The sequence below is a fragment of the Desmodus rotundus genome, chromosome 5 (genome assembly GCF_022682495.2).
Source record: "Desmodus rotundus isolate HL8 chromosome 5, HLdesRot8A.1, whole genome shotgun sequence".
NCBI classification, from domain to species: domain Eukaryota; kingdom Metazoa; phylum Chordata; class Mammalia; order Chiroptera; family Phyllostomidae; genus Desmodus; species Desmodus rotundus.
The window spans coordinates 32,539,186-32,552,618 of record NC_071391.1 but is presented as its reverse complement, the minus strand read 5'-3'; the positions used below and the strand labels follow the sequence as shown (position 1 = coordinate 32,552,618).

The window sequence follows — 13,433 nt, the reverse complement described above, 5'->3', positions numbered from 1 at the left end:
ATGCAAACCATTTAATGCGCATAGTAGCCACTCAATATAGAGTTATAATTATAATTGCTATTATCGTGGTAGTATCACTTAAAAATATAATCAGCTCATATCTACACATGCAACCAGCAGAGGGAGCCTCTAATCCATTTCTGGCTTCAGGGCCAACCTAAGTACACCTACCCGTGGACGTAACTTATCTGTGAAACAAAGCAGAAGACAGGATGAAAAACGATCTGGCAGTGGTATCTAGAGGGAAGACCGGGAGATGGGCTGGGCAGGACATAGTCAGCTTGGGTGGTATCGGTAATGTTCTTAATAATTGAGTGTGGATTCATGAATGTATATTCTATTATTATGTTTTAAAACATACATATACATTATACGCATTCTTTTACATGTGTCAAATATTACATGTTATATTTAGTAACCCCAATTCACATGCACCTACATCCCTCTATTCTAGTTCCCATTCTGTCCTATTCTCAGGACAGAATTACCATATCCTCCCTTGTGCTTTCATCCTGCTTCCCTTGGACCTGTCCCTAAGCTTCCTAAAGACAGGGTCGGGTTCTATTCATGTAAATAGTTCTAACAGCAGCCAACACAGTGTTGTAGGTTTATTTATTGTCACATCATCCTTTATTTTCACTGTACAATTTGTGATATTAATGCAACCATATTGTGAAATGTTCTAATTCATTCAAAAATTGTCACTTATTTGGGGGACTGGTTAAATAAACTTTGGTATATCCAGTAGTTAAAAAGAATGAAATATATATACATACATATATGTATATGTATACATATGTATATATGTAGTAATCATTTTCGAGTCACACCAATAAGTAAAAGGGCAAGGTAGAGAATAATGTATGATATACATTTCATACACGCACCTGTCTATTCACAAAACATTTCTCTAAGATTACACCAGAAACAGGTAACTGTGATTGCTTTCACAGAAAGGGAACTGGGTGTCTGGCATAGAAGGGACATTTTTTCTCTGTATATCTTTTTCTACTATTTAATTTTTTTACAATGTGAACATATGACTTTTTCAACTAGAAGAAACGCTTAATAACTTACACTTTTAATAAGGAGAAACTGCACACACAAAATTCAAACTGGATCAGGATAAACAGCAGTTTCACAAAAGAATAAACATCATGAGACAATAAATGGTTAATCGCCATGTAGTTAACAATGACTTTTAGCTCCAAGGAATGAAAAAAATCACTGTGATGTGATCAGGAAAAACTTCCTAAGTGTAAATAAGGGGGTCCTGACTGAGAGCTTGAAGGATGAGGTTTAAATATGCTGAGAGGGAGGGAGAAGGGGTTATGGAGGAGGGAAAGGCAGTGGGCTAAGGTCCCTGTGGCTGAAGTGAAGCTCTGGGGTGGCTCTGGGAGGCACAGGACCTGGGTTGTAGTCCTTCTTTGACCGGGAAAGCTATCGGCTCCCCAGGAGCCTATACTCTTACCATCCTGCACCATTTCTGGCTCCCTAAAACAAAGTATAATTGATGATCCCTGGGTCCCTCCCAACTCTTTCATGACATGACTACCTCCATACCTACAATTGGAAAAGAAAATTAGGGCTGTATTTTGGGACTCCCTGAATGCCAAGCAAAGGAATTTAATGGTTTGGTCAGAAGAAGCCAGTGAAATGTTTTGAAAAGAGGAATATGATTTAGGAAGATTGAATTAATATTTGAAAGCATACAGTAAACACTATGTAAGTTTTGGCTGATATCATTATTAATTTGGTAGGACTAGGGGAGGAAGAGAAAACTAACTGGGAGATTTACAATAATCAGATAAGCCAAAGATCGACATGGACCAGAAATGGAGTAGCAAGTGAAATTCAGGTCTCGGGCTTGTTTAAACCCCTGTACATCCATTACTCTAATGCATCTGCTCCAAGTTCTTGTTCACCACCCTTTTCTAGGGTCCTGCTGATGACTGTTTAGGGTCAGGAGGTATTATGAACCTGGAAAGTATTTCTGCTTGAATTACATTGTCAGGTTTTGTAAAGACTTATTCTATAGCCTGATTCTGGCATTGAACTTTCTAGGTAACTAGCACAGATTTAAAATACTGCTGTATTTCATTAAAATAATTTTCTTAAAAATTATACAAATACTACATATCCATAATGACAAAATTAGGAAACACAGAAAAGTATAAATTTTTAAAAGTTATCTCTAACCCAGACATAACAGCGTTAATATTGGACATCAAAGCATACCAGAAGCTTTAAATTTTAAGAAAGTTCTGAGGAAATATATAACCTGACTAAGAAATCTAGCCTAATTGTAAATTTACAGAAAAGTAAGTATAATTAGAAAAACAAGTTTGAGGTCTCTATTCACGACACAGGGCATGTAACAAAGAAGGCACTCAAATGTGGAGCAAAAACCAACGAAACTCCACAATTATGAGTCCCCAGATGTTCTGAACATCATGGCCGTTAGTGACAGGTTGTCAATATAACCAACAAAAATGTACTTCTTACCTTTGGCTTCTCCCTGCTCACCAATAACCCATACTGCTTTTCCTGAAGTTTGTGCCTTCAAAACATTTGTGATAACATACTGTAATCTCTGTGAATCCAGATTGCATCCAATTCCAATCACTCGAGTTGCAGGAAATGCACTCAGTTTCCATGTCACATAGGTCATGACCTCCACTAAATATTGCACACAAGAGGAACATGTAAACATTTTTAAAAATATACTTCTAGCCTAGTTCATAGACAAATACTTGTTATTTTACTAAGTAAATTAGAACTTGTATGCACTCTTCTTGGGTCCTAAATGCACTATGAAGCTCAATATAATTTAATGTATATTAAAAACATGAACAAGGTTCCAGCGTGATTTAACGTAACTCTGTTGTTAAATATAAATTGTTAAGAGTGGAAAACAATTTCCTAGAATCATTAAGCAAGAAGGATGAAATCCGGGTACAGAAAACCAGAAGATAATTTTTTTTTTCATTAGTCAAGTTCTCTTTTACATCTTAGGCTAAATTTCTATCTTGAAATTAAAATATTGGTTCACATACCACCACTATGCAGTATAGCAACAGAACACAACGACCTCCTTCTGACATGCCAAAGGACATAAGGAATTAGGGAGGCCAGTGTCCCTCACCAATTACCACAGGAAAACAAGCGAATGCATACCACACTCCTACACTGGGAACATTAAAAAAATGCGATCACCGATTTGAGCCCAGTACCACACCTAACTCTTGGAAACTATTCATTTTTTAGATAAAACACTTTCAAACAATTTAAAATACAAAATGTTAAAATGTACTCTGGCATGCTCACTAACATTTTATGATACTTCAGAATTAACAAAAGATCTTTCACTTCAGTCCCTGTATTTTTCTCTTGGGAGCTTGTTTTCTGTCTGAAGAAAGCATGGCTAACAACCTGGAACACAGTAACAGTCGTACTGCATTAAAAATTGGGGTCTGTAACCTTCTGGTTATGCCAGCCATGAAAATCCTGGATGACAGGATACGGAAACACTGCATTGTTCGCTGTAAGGGCAGTTTAACTGAATACCCTAGTCGTCCCTTTATAATCTAGTTTTATGACTTCTATCAGTAATGGCAATTCTACTGATGTACTGCACCATCAAACTCATTTAAAATAAAACCTTTTACCTGGCTGAGATGCAACGAGCAGGATACTGTTTGGACTATAATGCCCCAGAGCTGGGACAAGGGCTCTGAACATGTCCACATTTCTCTGCACCACATCAAGGTAGGACTGAGAAGTTCCCAAAGAGTTAACTGTGAAGATGACCACCTTGGAATGAGCAGAGGCAGAGGGATCTAAATGAATAAAAAGAAACAGCCTGAGGTCAAGATACAGGTTTTTTGTGTGCTTGCTTGTTTTTATAGAGGGAGGGGAAGGGAGAGAGATTAAGAGAGAGAGAAACACCGATGTGTGAGAAACATCAATTGCTTGCCACTCACACTCCCCCAACCAGGGACCTGGCCTGCAAATTGGGCTTGTGCCCTGACTGGGAATTGAACCAGTGACCTTTCGGTTCACAGGCTGGCTTTCAGTCCACTGAGCCATATCAGCCAGGGCTCAAGATACAGGTTTTATTCAAGTTCGAGTTCATAAGAAGGTTTTTCTTTTTTTCAAGTAGAGAGCTGTTAGGCTTACTTGGCCCCAGATCAATCTTATCTCCATAGGAAGTATACCAAGTGCTGACATTTGCCATCAGAAGGAGAATTAAGAGCAAGAGTATATCCCAAGGAGGGAAAGACAGCAATAAAGATAAACCAAATAAATTACAGGATCCAGAACCCACAAATAAGGAATTCATTTCTATGCAATTCACAATTTCATTAGGGAAAATAAATAATAGGTAACTACAGGCAATAATAATAGGCAAACTATAGGCAAAATGAACTTACAATCAATTACATCACTCATTTCTAAACTTTGGGCTTAGGAGTCCTAGAGTTCCTTAAAAGTGACTCAGAGGCCAGCTGGGAGGACTGGGAGTAAAAAGGAGGCTGGTAGGCACGGGTCCAGGCCACTTACTTCAACTTCGAGCAGAGTAGTTCTGCTCGTATCTGTTTTATTTACTGAGGATTCCACTTCAAATAGGAAAAAAAAATGGTTTGAATACTCTTTAAATCAAGATAAAATATTTTGGCTCACTTTTTGCTGACTTTTTCTTATGCTGAAGCCCACTATCCTTGGTTTTAGGTTCTTTCAATGGGACTTAAGGCATAAAGCAACTGTTACGACTTCAGAAAAGCTGTTCTCTGGGGCTCACTGCTGCGATCCTCAAACATACATATGCTATTTTCCAACATTACTCTCTGTTACACAGTGTGTTTTACAGTAAGTACATGTCAAAACAGTAGCCAGACATTGTCAACATCAGAAACAACAGGACTATAAGAAAGCAAGTAGGATGGCATCAGTTCAACCTTTGTAAATGAATATTAGCATCCCAGGGAGACGAGTAGATGCCGGGGTTTACAGTCTTAATTAAGCCTCTAAGGCCATCTTCCTAAGCAAGTTTCAGGAGGAAACACATGTGCAATGTGTCCACTGGGAAATGAACTACCCAATTTCAGTTCATAATCTAACGCAACTGTGGGCATGGTAGCTCTAGAAACTGACTCATGGATTTTAATTATGGTTCTTCATGAGTCCTCTTAAGTAATTCCTGTGTTCTAGAGTTCGGAATAGACATTGGGTGGTAAGTCAAAATTTCAAGAATTGGAAGACAGTAGAACTGGAAGGGATATAGTGAAGACTTCCATACCACTTTTATGTGCCAAGTATTGTTCTAAGAGCTTTCCATATATTTACTCATTCAATCTAAGCCACACTACACTATGGGGTCAATATCATCCCCATCGGACAGATCACAAGTCTGAGGCACAGAGAACTAAGTAACTTGTACAAAGTCACAGACCTAGTAAGCAGCAGAGCCAGAGTTTCAAGCCCAGGCAGCCTGGCTTCAGAGTGTGCTTAACCCTCACAGAGAAGAGGAAACTGATTCCTGGGAAGATTAGGTGGCTTGTCCATATTATTAAATATCAGTGAACAGTTCAACTTCTAACCCTAGAGTTTGGCCCCAACCTACCTTGCTAGGATCATTTCTTTTCTTTTCCCCTTTTAGCTTCTTCTGCTTTGAATGATGAAAATGCCTTTACCCTCAAGGTTGATTTATGACTAAAGAGAGTAGAAGCTTTCTAATATTTCAAAAATGCAAGAAAGGCTTCCTACGCCGTATTATTTCCTATCAAGCTCTCAAGTTCTTTATTTATTTTTTTATCCTTACCTGAGGACATGCTTATTGATTTTAGAAAGAAGAAGGGAGGGAGAGAGAGAGGGAGAGAGACATCAATCAGTTGCTGCACATGCCCCAACCAGTGACCGAACCTGCAACCTAGGCATGTGCCCTGACCGAGAATCGAGCCCTCAACCTCTTTCAGTTTGTGGGATGACACTCCAACCAATTGAGTGTCCCCACAGGGAGCTGAAAGACCAGGGAGCTCCCCAGTTCTTTCATTTCTCCATAGGCCTGTGGGGGTGCCAGGCATCTGTGATTTTAAAAAGTACATCAGGTGATTGTGATGCAAATTATCAATCCATAAACCATGTTTGAAGAATCGCTGGCACCCTGGCCTGGTGGCTCCATTGGGAGTGTCATCCCATACCCAAAAAGGTTGTGCATTTCTTTTGATGCGTTCGATCAGTCACAGCACCTCCTCCATATACTGCACAAATCTTTTTTTGTGTTTCAGTTGCATTTTTACCTTTCTTGAAAGAATAAAGCATAATATGTCAAAAATGTTGCTTATTTTCTCCCATCTTCAATATTAAAATGGCTACACAAAAATTCACCAATTTTGAAAAGTTTTTTTTTAATTGCACGCTCTTATGACAGCTGTCACAATACAATCTAACCAAATTGTTTCAAATGAAGTTAAGACAACTAAGTGCTCGTAGAGCCTTCCTACAGAAAAAAACCAAATGAACTTTTTGGCCAACCCCATACGTATATCACTCCCTTAAATGTTTTAGCAGCTATTAAACAAAATATCCAAATGGAGAAAAGTGCAACTCTACAATGATCAGCCGCAATCATCAAGACCTGTTATGATGGGACATTACTAAAATTTCCCGAGTTCAATTTCCCAAAATTATTAGTGCACTTCTCCATGTGGTAAAATATATTCATAAAATGTTAGTTAACATTATATTTAAAATTACTTTGCGTCATAGGAATTAAGTATTATATGAATGTGCAACCACAATTAACGAGGGCAACATGAAACTTGCCCCAAGACAGCGTGCATTCATTCAACATTCCCCATCTGGTGGCAAGCTCCTCAACCTACATATCTACTCCAAGGACTCCATTCTTCCAGTGACAGGAAACAACAGTCACTGATGGTTAATGACACAGAGGAAGAAACAATTTCCTCATGTACTAAATGGCTCACAACCTCTAGGGTCCGGTACTCAACAGTGCCCTAAGGTGACTTGGAATTGTTACAAGGTCCCTTAAGAACTTCAGTACTTGAAATGACAGCCACGAGAGAATATCCAGCCCCCCAGGGGTCCCCTAGATGAGGGCCACAAAAGGCTCTTTTAAGCGACTATTGTACTGTCTGTAGAGAAAGGAAATGAACCCACTGTGCCCTACAGGGATCTAGAGGCTTGCTGAAACTATTTTACCCAACTTTTATAAACCAGAGGTATCATTTCAACTTTTCTGACCTCCTGTTGTTCTTAGTACATTTAGGCTTGTGAAGCCATTATATCTCAACACTATATATGGCAAGTATGGTGAATGGATAGCAGGCACCTAAGTAAGGAAACGCAAGGGAAAGCCAAACAACTATATGTTACAACCGGACTTTTGCGGTAACCTGGTTTTGGAAGGTTAGAGTAAACACATTCTAGTGTTTAGGGTACTTAGAGTAAATAAACACTTTCTAGTTCAATGGTCTTCCAATTTTTTTGATCATACATCTCTGGTAATAAAATATTTTAAGCCCATATCCTCAAATATAGTATTTACCTACATATATATGTCTGTATCAATATATCATGTACATGATAAAATATATACAAACTTTTTAAATTAAAAATATGAGATAAATTAACATTAAAATTTTTTATTCATACAAAACCCCTTTTTATTGTTGTTATTAAAACTTATTTTGACAATATATTTTTAGTGGCAGTAATGCAAACTGAATATGTATAAAGAGATTCTTGGTTTAACACTTTGGCTATATACCAAGAAGTAGGCAGTATTCCCACTTTTAAGATGATAAAACTAAACTTTTGGAGATTATATAATCTGACAAATGTCAGTTATAATGTGGCAGACCTAGGATGCACACCCCATCTTTCTAACTCTAAAACCAGTGCTCTTAACCAAAATATTATGAAAAAGCAAGCAATCAGAGAAAATAAATTGATACTGAGACACACAGAAAGAAAAAATTCCCTCATGTCCTAAATGGCCTCATGACCTCTAGGGTCCATGTACCAAACAGTCCCCTCAGGTGCTTTGAAAGAGACCAGAATACATCCTTCTGACCAACCTGAATATTACTGTATTTTCAGACTATAAGACGCACCCCCCCCCCCCCCCCCCCGTTTTGGGAGGAAAATGGGGGTGTGTCTTATAGTCCGAATGTAGCTTACCTGGTTCTTGGGGGGGCAGCGGGGTTTTTTCCCCCTATTTTCCTCCTCTAAAATCTAGGTGCATCTTATGGTCCGAAAGTACGGTATTTGCTTATCTGACTCTTGTTACTATAATCAACTGCAGACTCTCTATGATCCTGGGTAAGTCACTTAACTTTTTTGAATCTTAGTTTCTAAATATATAAACTGAAGGATTTGGACTAGGTGATCTTTTTTTAAAATTGATTTTTAGAGAGGAAGGGAGAGATACAGACAGAGAGAGAAACACAGATCTGTTGGCCCACTTATTTATGTATTCATTGGTTCATTCCTGTACGTGCCCTGACCTGGGGCCAAACCCGCAACCTTGGCGTGTCAGGACAACACTCTAACCCACTGAGCCAGGCCTGGACTAGGTGATCTTTAAGGTACTTTCAGCATTAACATTCTAGTACTCCAGGCAGAGCACAGATGACTTTTAGGCAGAAACTGTTATCAGATGGGCCTAGGCCCAGAGTGGGTCTGCCTCAGGCTGGCCTGCAGTATATGGGCTCTTGACTTCATGTAGGGAAGATTTCACAACACAAGTCCAGGTGCTTTTGAGCGTACATTTATTAAAGCCGGAGACAGTGACACAACGGAAGGGCTCGGGGTAGAAGCGACAGGAGAGAGCCCAGGCGGTGCTCTGCTTTGGCTCCCTAGAATCGTTATAGGAAAGGAGTGAGTCCAGACAGGGCTGCTGTTGGCTCACAGGGAAGTCAGAGAAAAAGGGGGCCTTGGAGAGAGGACCAGGGGGAAGGCCTGGGATGAGCTCCAGCTGCCCACTTCCCCCCTAGTTGCAAGTCTCCTGGGGACCCTTAGAGTTTAGGAGGAAGAAAAAAATTCACACCTGAGAAGGGGTAAGGGCATGCCCTAGAGCAAGTCCATACTTACATCTTTTGTTTTGAGAGTTTTATTTCTCTTCTGCAGGTGAGAATCTTAGGGGAGAGTTTCAGCAGAATATTTATGAGCTTTCCAGGTCGTTTTCAGTATGCGGATGCATCAAAATGATCATATAGGACAGTTTGAGATTATTCTTTGGTTTGCTTCACTGTTTTACTTTTTATCTTGGGTCTCTCTGGCTCCAGTCGCGTTTTTGTTATCTGTTCCCCTGACTTTATCCAGCCTTGGGTTTGGCTGGCATAAATGGCATTAACTGGGTCTCTGTTCTCTATTTCCCAAACTAGAGTCATTTAAGCTGTGTATTGTCTGGTTAGGGAGGAGAGGTATAGGCCACTTTGCTCTCAAGTGTCCTTGGTTAGGCCTGGGGAAGATAAGGTCTTGCAACTCACTAGCTGGCTGTAAGTTGTTCAAACTGTTTGGCCTTGTTCAATGTTCTTTTCTCAGTTTCCATATTCCACTTGCCCAGAAATTTTCCAAGCTTTTTACAAGGTAAAACAACTCTCTAAGATACAGTAATTATTGATACATGTCATTATAGATTTGTCCACATCCATAGAAAGTAGAACATCAAGAGTGAATCCTAAGTAAACTACGGACTTTGAATGATAATGATGTTTCCAGATGGGATCACCAATTGTACCACTCAGGTAGGGGATGCTAACAATGGGGAAGGCAATGCATGTGTGGGAGCAGGAAGTACATATGGGAAATTTCTGTATCTTCTCCTTCATATGGCTCTGAACCTAAAACTGCTCTAAAAAATAAAGTCTATTAAAATTCTAGGACTTAAATACAAGAGCAAATAAAGCATACAAGTTTTAACCAGAAAAACCAGACCTTTGCTGATCTCCACATTAGGCAGGTTGAAGATATTAAGGTCCATCATCCCTCCTTTAGTCCCTTCTGAGAGGTCTAAGAGGACAATTCTGCCTGCAAGGCCCTGCACAATAAGAAACAGAAGAGCATTACAAGGGACATGTCCAGTTACTCAATTTAAGTTCACCCAGAAGTGAGGGCTACGGGAGAATGCACGGGACTTGTGTGCTGTGTTATGAAGCAAAAGTAATGCAGTAACAATAAAAGGGACACACAAGCAAGAAATTATTATGAACTTGAATAATTTGATCCTTCAGGTGTCACTGAAAACTCGGATCCAGCAGGGCTTAAATCAGAAGTCACATATTGCAGGTTTCCTTTGATGGGACAAGTAATAAAGATGATTTGGTGCATTCAATATGTTTACTATTGTTATTGAGTTCATGTTTTCATTTTCATGTTATAATTTACATTCTGAAAGAATTTAGAATGATTTTTTTGGTCTCTTTTGGCATCTCATTTCTAGCGTGAAAGTAAATACTAATGCCAACTTTCTCTTAAAGAAAAAAGAAGGATAACCCTGGCTGCTGTGGCTTAGTTGGTTAGAGCATTGTCCCATACAACAAAAGGCTGGGGGTTCGATTCCCAGTCAGGACACATACCTAGGTTGTGGGTTCGATCCCCAGTCAGGGTATGTATGGGAGGTAACCAGTCGATGTTTCTCTCTCACTCTTTCTCCCTTCCTCTCTCTCTACAAAAATCAGTAAACATATAAAAAAAAGGATAATAGCCATAAGTCTAAAATAAAATCCAATTATCATGCAGCACTCTCCCCAGAGAGCTCATGGAAATTCTCTCCCCCTGCCTGCAGATGGCTCCTTGGGTGCCATGATGGGATCTAAGGGATCTAAGGGATCCCTTAAGACTCTCTCCTGTCTTAGAGTGCAGGAGCAAGAACACCAAGGGATCTACCAGACTATTGGGAAAAAAGTGTAGAAGTTAAGAAAACAACGCAGCAAGACTAGTTATTAGCTCTGTAATGCTGGGCAAGTCACTGAACTTGGCCTTATTTCATGAGTTGTGAGAATTAATTATGTGACACAGGCCTGGCAGAGAGCAGTCCTCTAAATTGTACCTCTTAATTATATTATTGTTAACCACTTACAAGAGAAATACAAAAAAAACTGAATTACCATTTTTCATTTATCAGACATTCAAAGATCCAAAAGTTTAACAACAATAAAAAACAGGTATTTTCACACAATATGGGTATGAGAATAAACTGACATAGAGATAATTTGAAAATTTCTATCAAAATTTTAAAACAGTAACTCCTTTAATCCATCAATTTCATTTATGTAAATTATCCGACAAGTCTACTAGTACATGGAGGATGCTGATACAAGATGGGTAAGTATACGGATATTCAAAAGAATAGAGGGAGCATCTGAAATCTTGCTCCCAGCATAGGCCATCAGCTTGGCTCAGATAAACTCAGAAAAAAAACCAACAAAGACTAAACAACCTAAACGTCCACTGCTAACAACAACAATAATGAAACAGTATAACATAGCGATTTAAAGTAGAGCTTCCCAAGCTAAAGGATCACATTTAGTAGGTCAGTGAAGCTCATGGATCACCAGGGATTTTATTAAATGCAGATTTGCTATTATAAGTCTGGAGTGGGGCCCGAGATTATGCACTTCTAGTACGATCTCAGGTGATGTCAGTGCTGCTGGTCTGAAAGCCACACATCGAGTAGGAAGGATCTAGAATAAAGATTCTATAAATAGACTGCCTATCTTCAAATGCTGGCTCCGTTTATTAACAGTGTGACTTCGGGCAGTTGGGTTACCTCCCTAAGCCCTGATTTCTTCATTTGTAAAAGGTCAGTAGTGATGGTATCTAAGCCACAGGGTGGCTGTAAAAATGACTCAGGTGTTTAGACAAGTGCCTGGCACCCGGCTAAGCATTCAGTAAAGGTTAGTTACTGCTATAACCACCACTAGTACATACTACTGTTGCTGTTATGGCTACTATTGCACTATCTGAGTATTGTTGCACTACTTGAATATTGTACCTTGTCTTAAAATAGTAATGTTTAAAAAGGAAAAATGGAAAAAAATTTCCATCTAGACAGCTCACAAAGAAATACTGACAGTGAGACTCCTCTAACAGCTAAAGAAACATGACTTTAAAGGGCTTTCTGTACTTAACAAAAACAAAGAAAATGGATGAAACTCAGTATTGTTAGAGATGTCAAAATTCTGGTTGATGTGCCCGTTTTTATTAGTAGCATAAATTAGTTCTACTTTCTCCGAGCAGTCCTGCAATATGTAATAAGTGCCATAAAAACCATCCATGCCCTCTGACTTACTCGTATTACTTCTGAGATTATGTACACCTAAAAAAAATTCAGATGAGAAAATAAGCAGCTTGTAAAGCAGTGTTTACAAAAGCACTCTATTGAGTAACAAAAGAATTGAAAACAATTCCAATTCCAGTTAACAGGGAACAGTCTATTCAGATGGAGGGTGGAGGAAATGGAACTATAAATATGTCAAAAGGTAGCATATACTTGTATTGTTCTCAACAGCCAGATTTAAAACTTTCTAGCTCCCTGGATACAATTTAATTATTTGCTGAAGTAGAACCTAGCTCCAAGACATATGTGAGTCTTAAGTGGAAGAAATTAGATGGCAAGGATAGGGGAAAATTTAGTTGGTAAACAATCAAAGTTTAATGGACTAGAAAATCAAATGACAACTATCAAATAAACATATAAAGGGGCAGCTATTCTATTCTGGATTATATTCCTCAAATAACATAGACATACTGTTACCAAGATACTGGGCCCTGCAGGGCCATTTGAACCATTCTGGAAGGGGGATTTAAGTGCCTTTCTGAAAATAATTTATATAGAAAATATCTAGTGAAATGGACTTATGAAATATAAATCTCAAACTGTCACTTCGGGAATTACAATCTTAAAGAAAGTAGAGTAATTACATGAAAAAAGACCACCTTAAAAAATTCTGTTGAATAATTTTAGAAAGAGCTAAAATTAAGTTCTTAAATAAGAGTTTAATTAAAGCAGCATGACTCAGCCCTGACTGGTATGACTCAGTGGGATGGGTGTCATGCGGCAAACCACAAGGCTGCAGGTTCGATTCCCAGTCAGGGAACATGCCTGGTTTGTAGGCCAGGTCCCCACTCAGAGGAGTGCAAGAGGCAACCCATCAATGTTTCTCTTGCACACAGATGTTTCTCTCCCCCTCTCTCCCCATCCCTTCCCCTTGCTCTAAAAGTAAATAAGTAAATAAAATCTTTTTAAAAATAAGCAGCATGACTCAGAAAACAAAAGAATTTGTGACTAAGTCAGATAAATGCCAAGTTGAGGTTTCCCTTGAATTAGTGTGATAAGTCCATTATTCAAATCACTTTTTCAAAGCCTATTCCATGACTAACTGAATGAGAGCTTTTAGCTTTTG

General features: G+C 38.9%; 1 protein-coding gene across 6 annotated transcripts in view; it reads right to left on the bottom strand.

Annotated features, from left to right (window-relative positions):
• The window catches only part of UEVLD (UEV and lactate/malate dehyrogenase domains), a 47,821-nt gene that overhangs the window by 9,881 nt on the left and 24,507 nt on the right, over positions 1-13,433 (bottom strand). For all 6 annotated transcript variants that reach the window (XM_045194067.2, XM_024558781.3, XM_045194070.2 and 3 more), the window contains 3 exons: positions 9,964-10,066; positions 3,669-3,839; positions 2,506-2,679 (listed from right to left, as the gene is read on the bottom strand). In XM_045194067.2, coding sequence (XP_045050002.2) covers positions 2,506-2,679; positions 3,669-3,839; positions 9,964-10,066 — 448 coding nt within the window. The remainder of the gene's footprint in view (positions 1-2,505; positions 2,680-3,668; positions 3,840-9,963; positions 10,067-13,433) is intronic.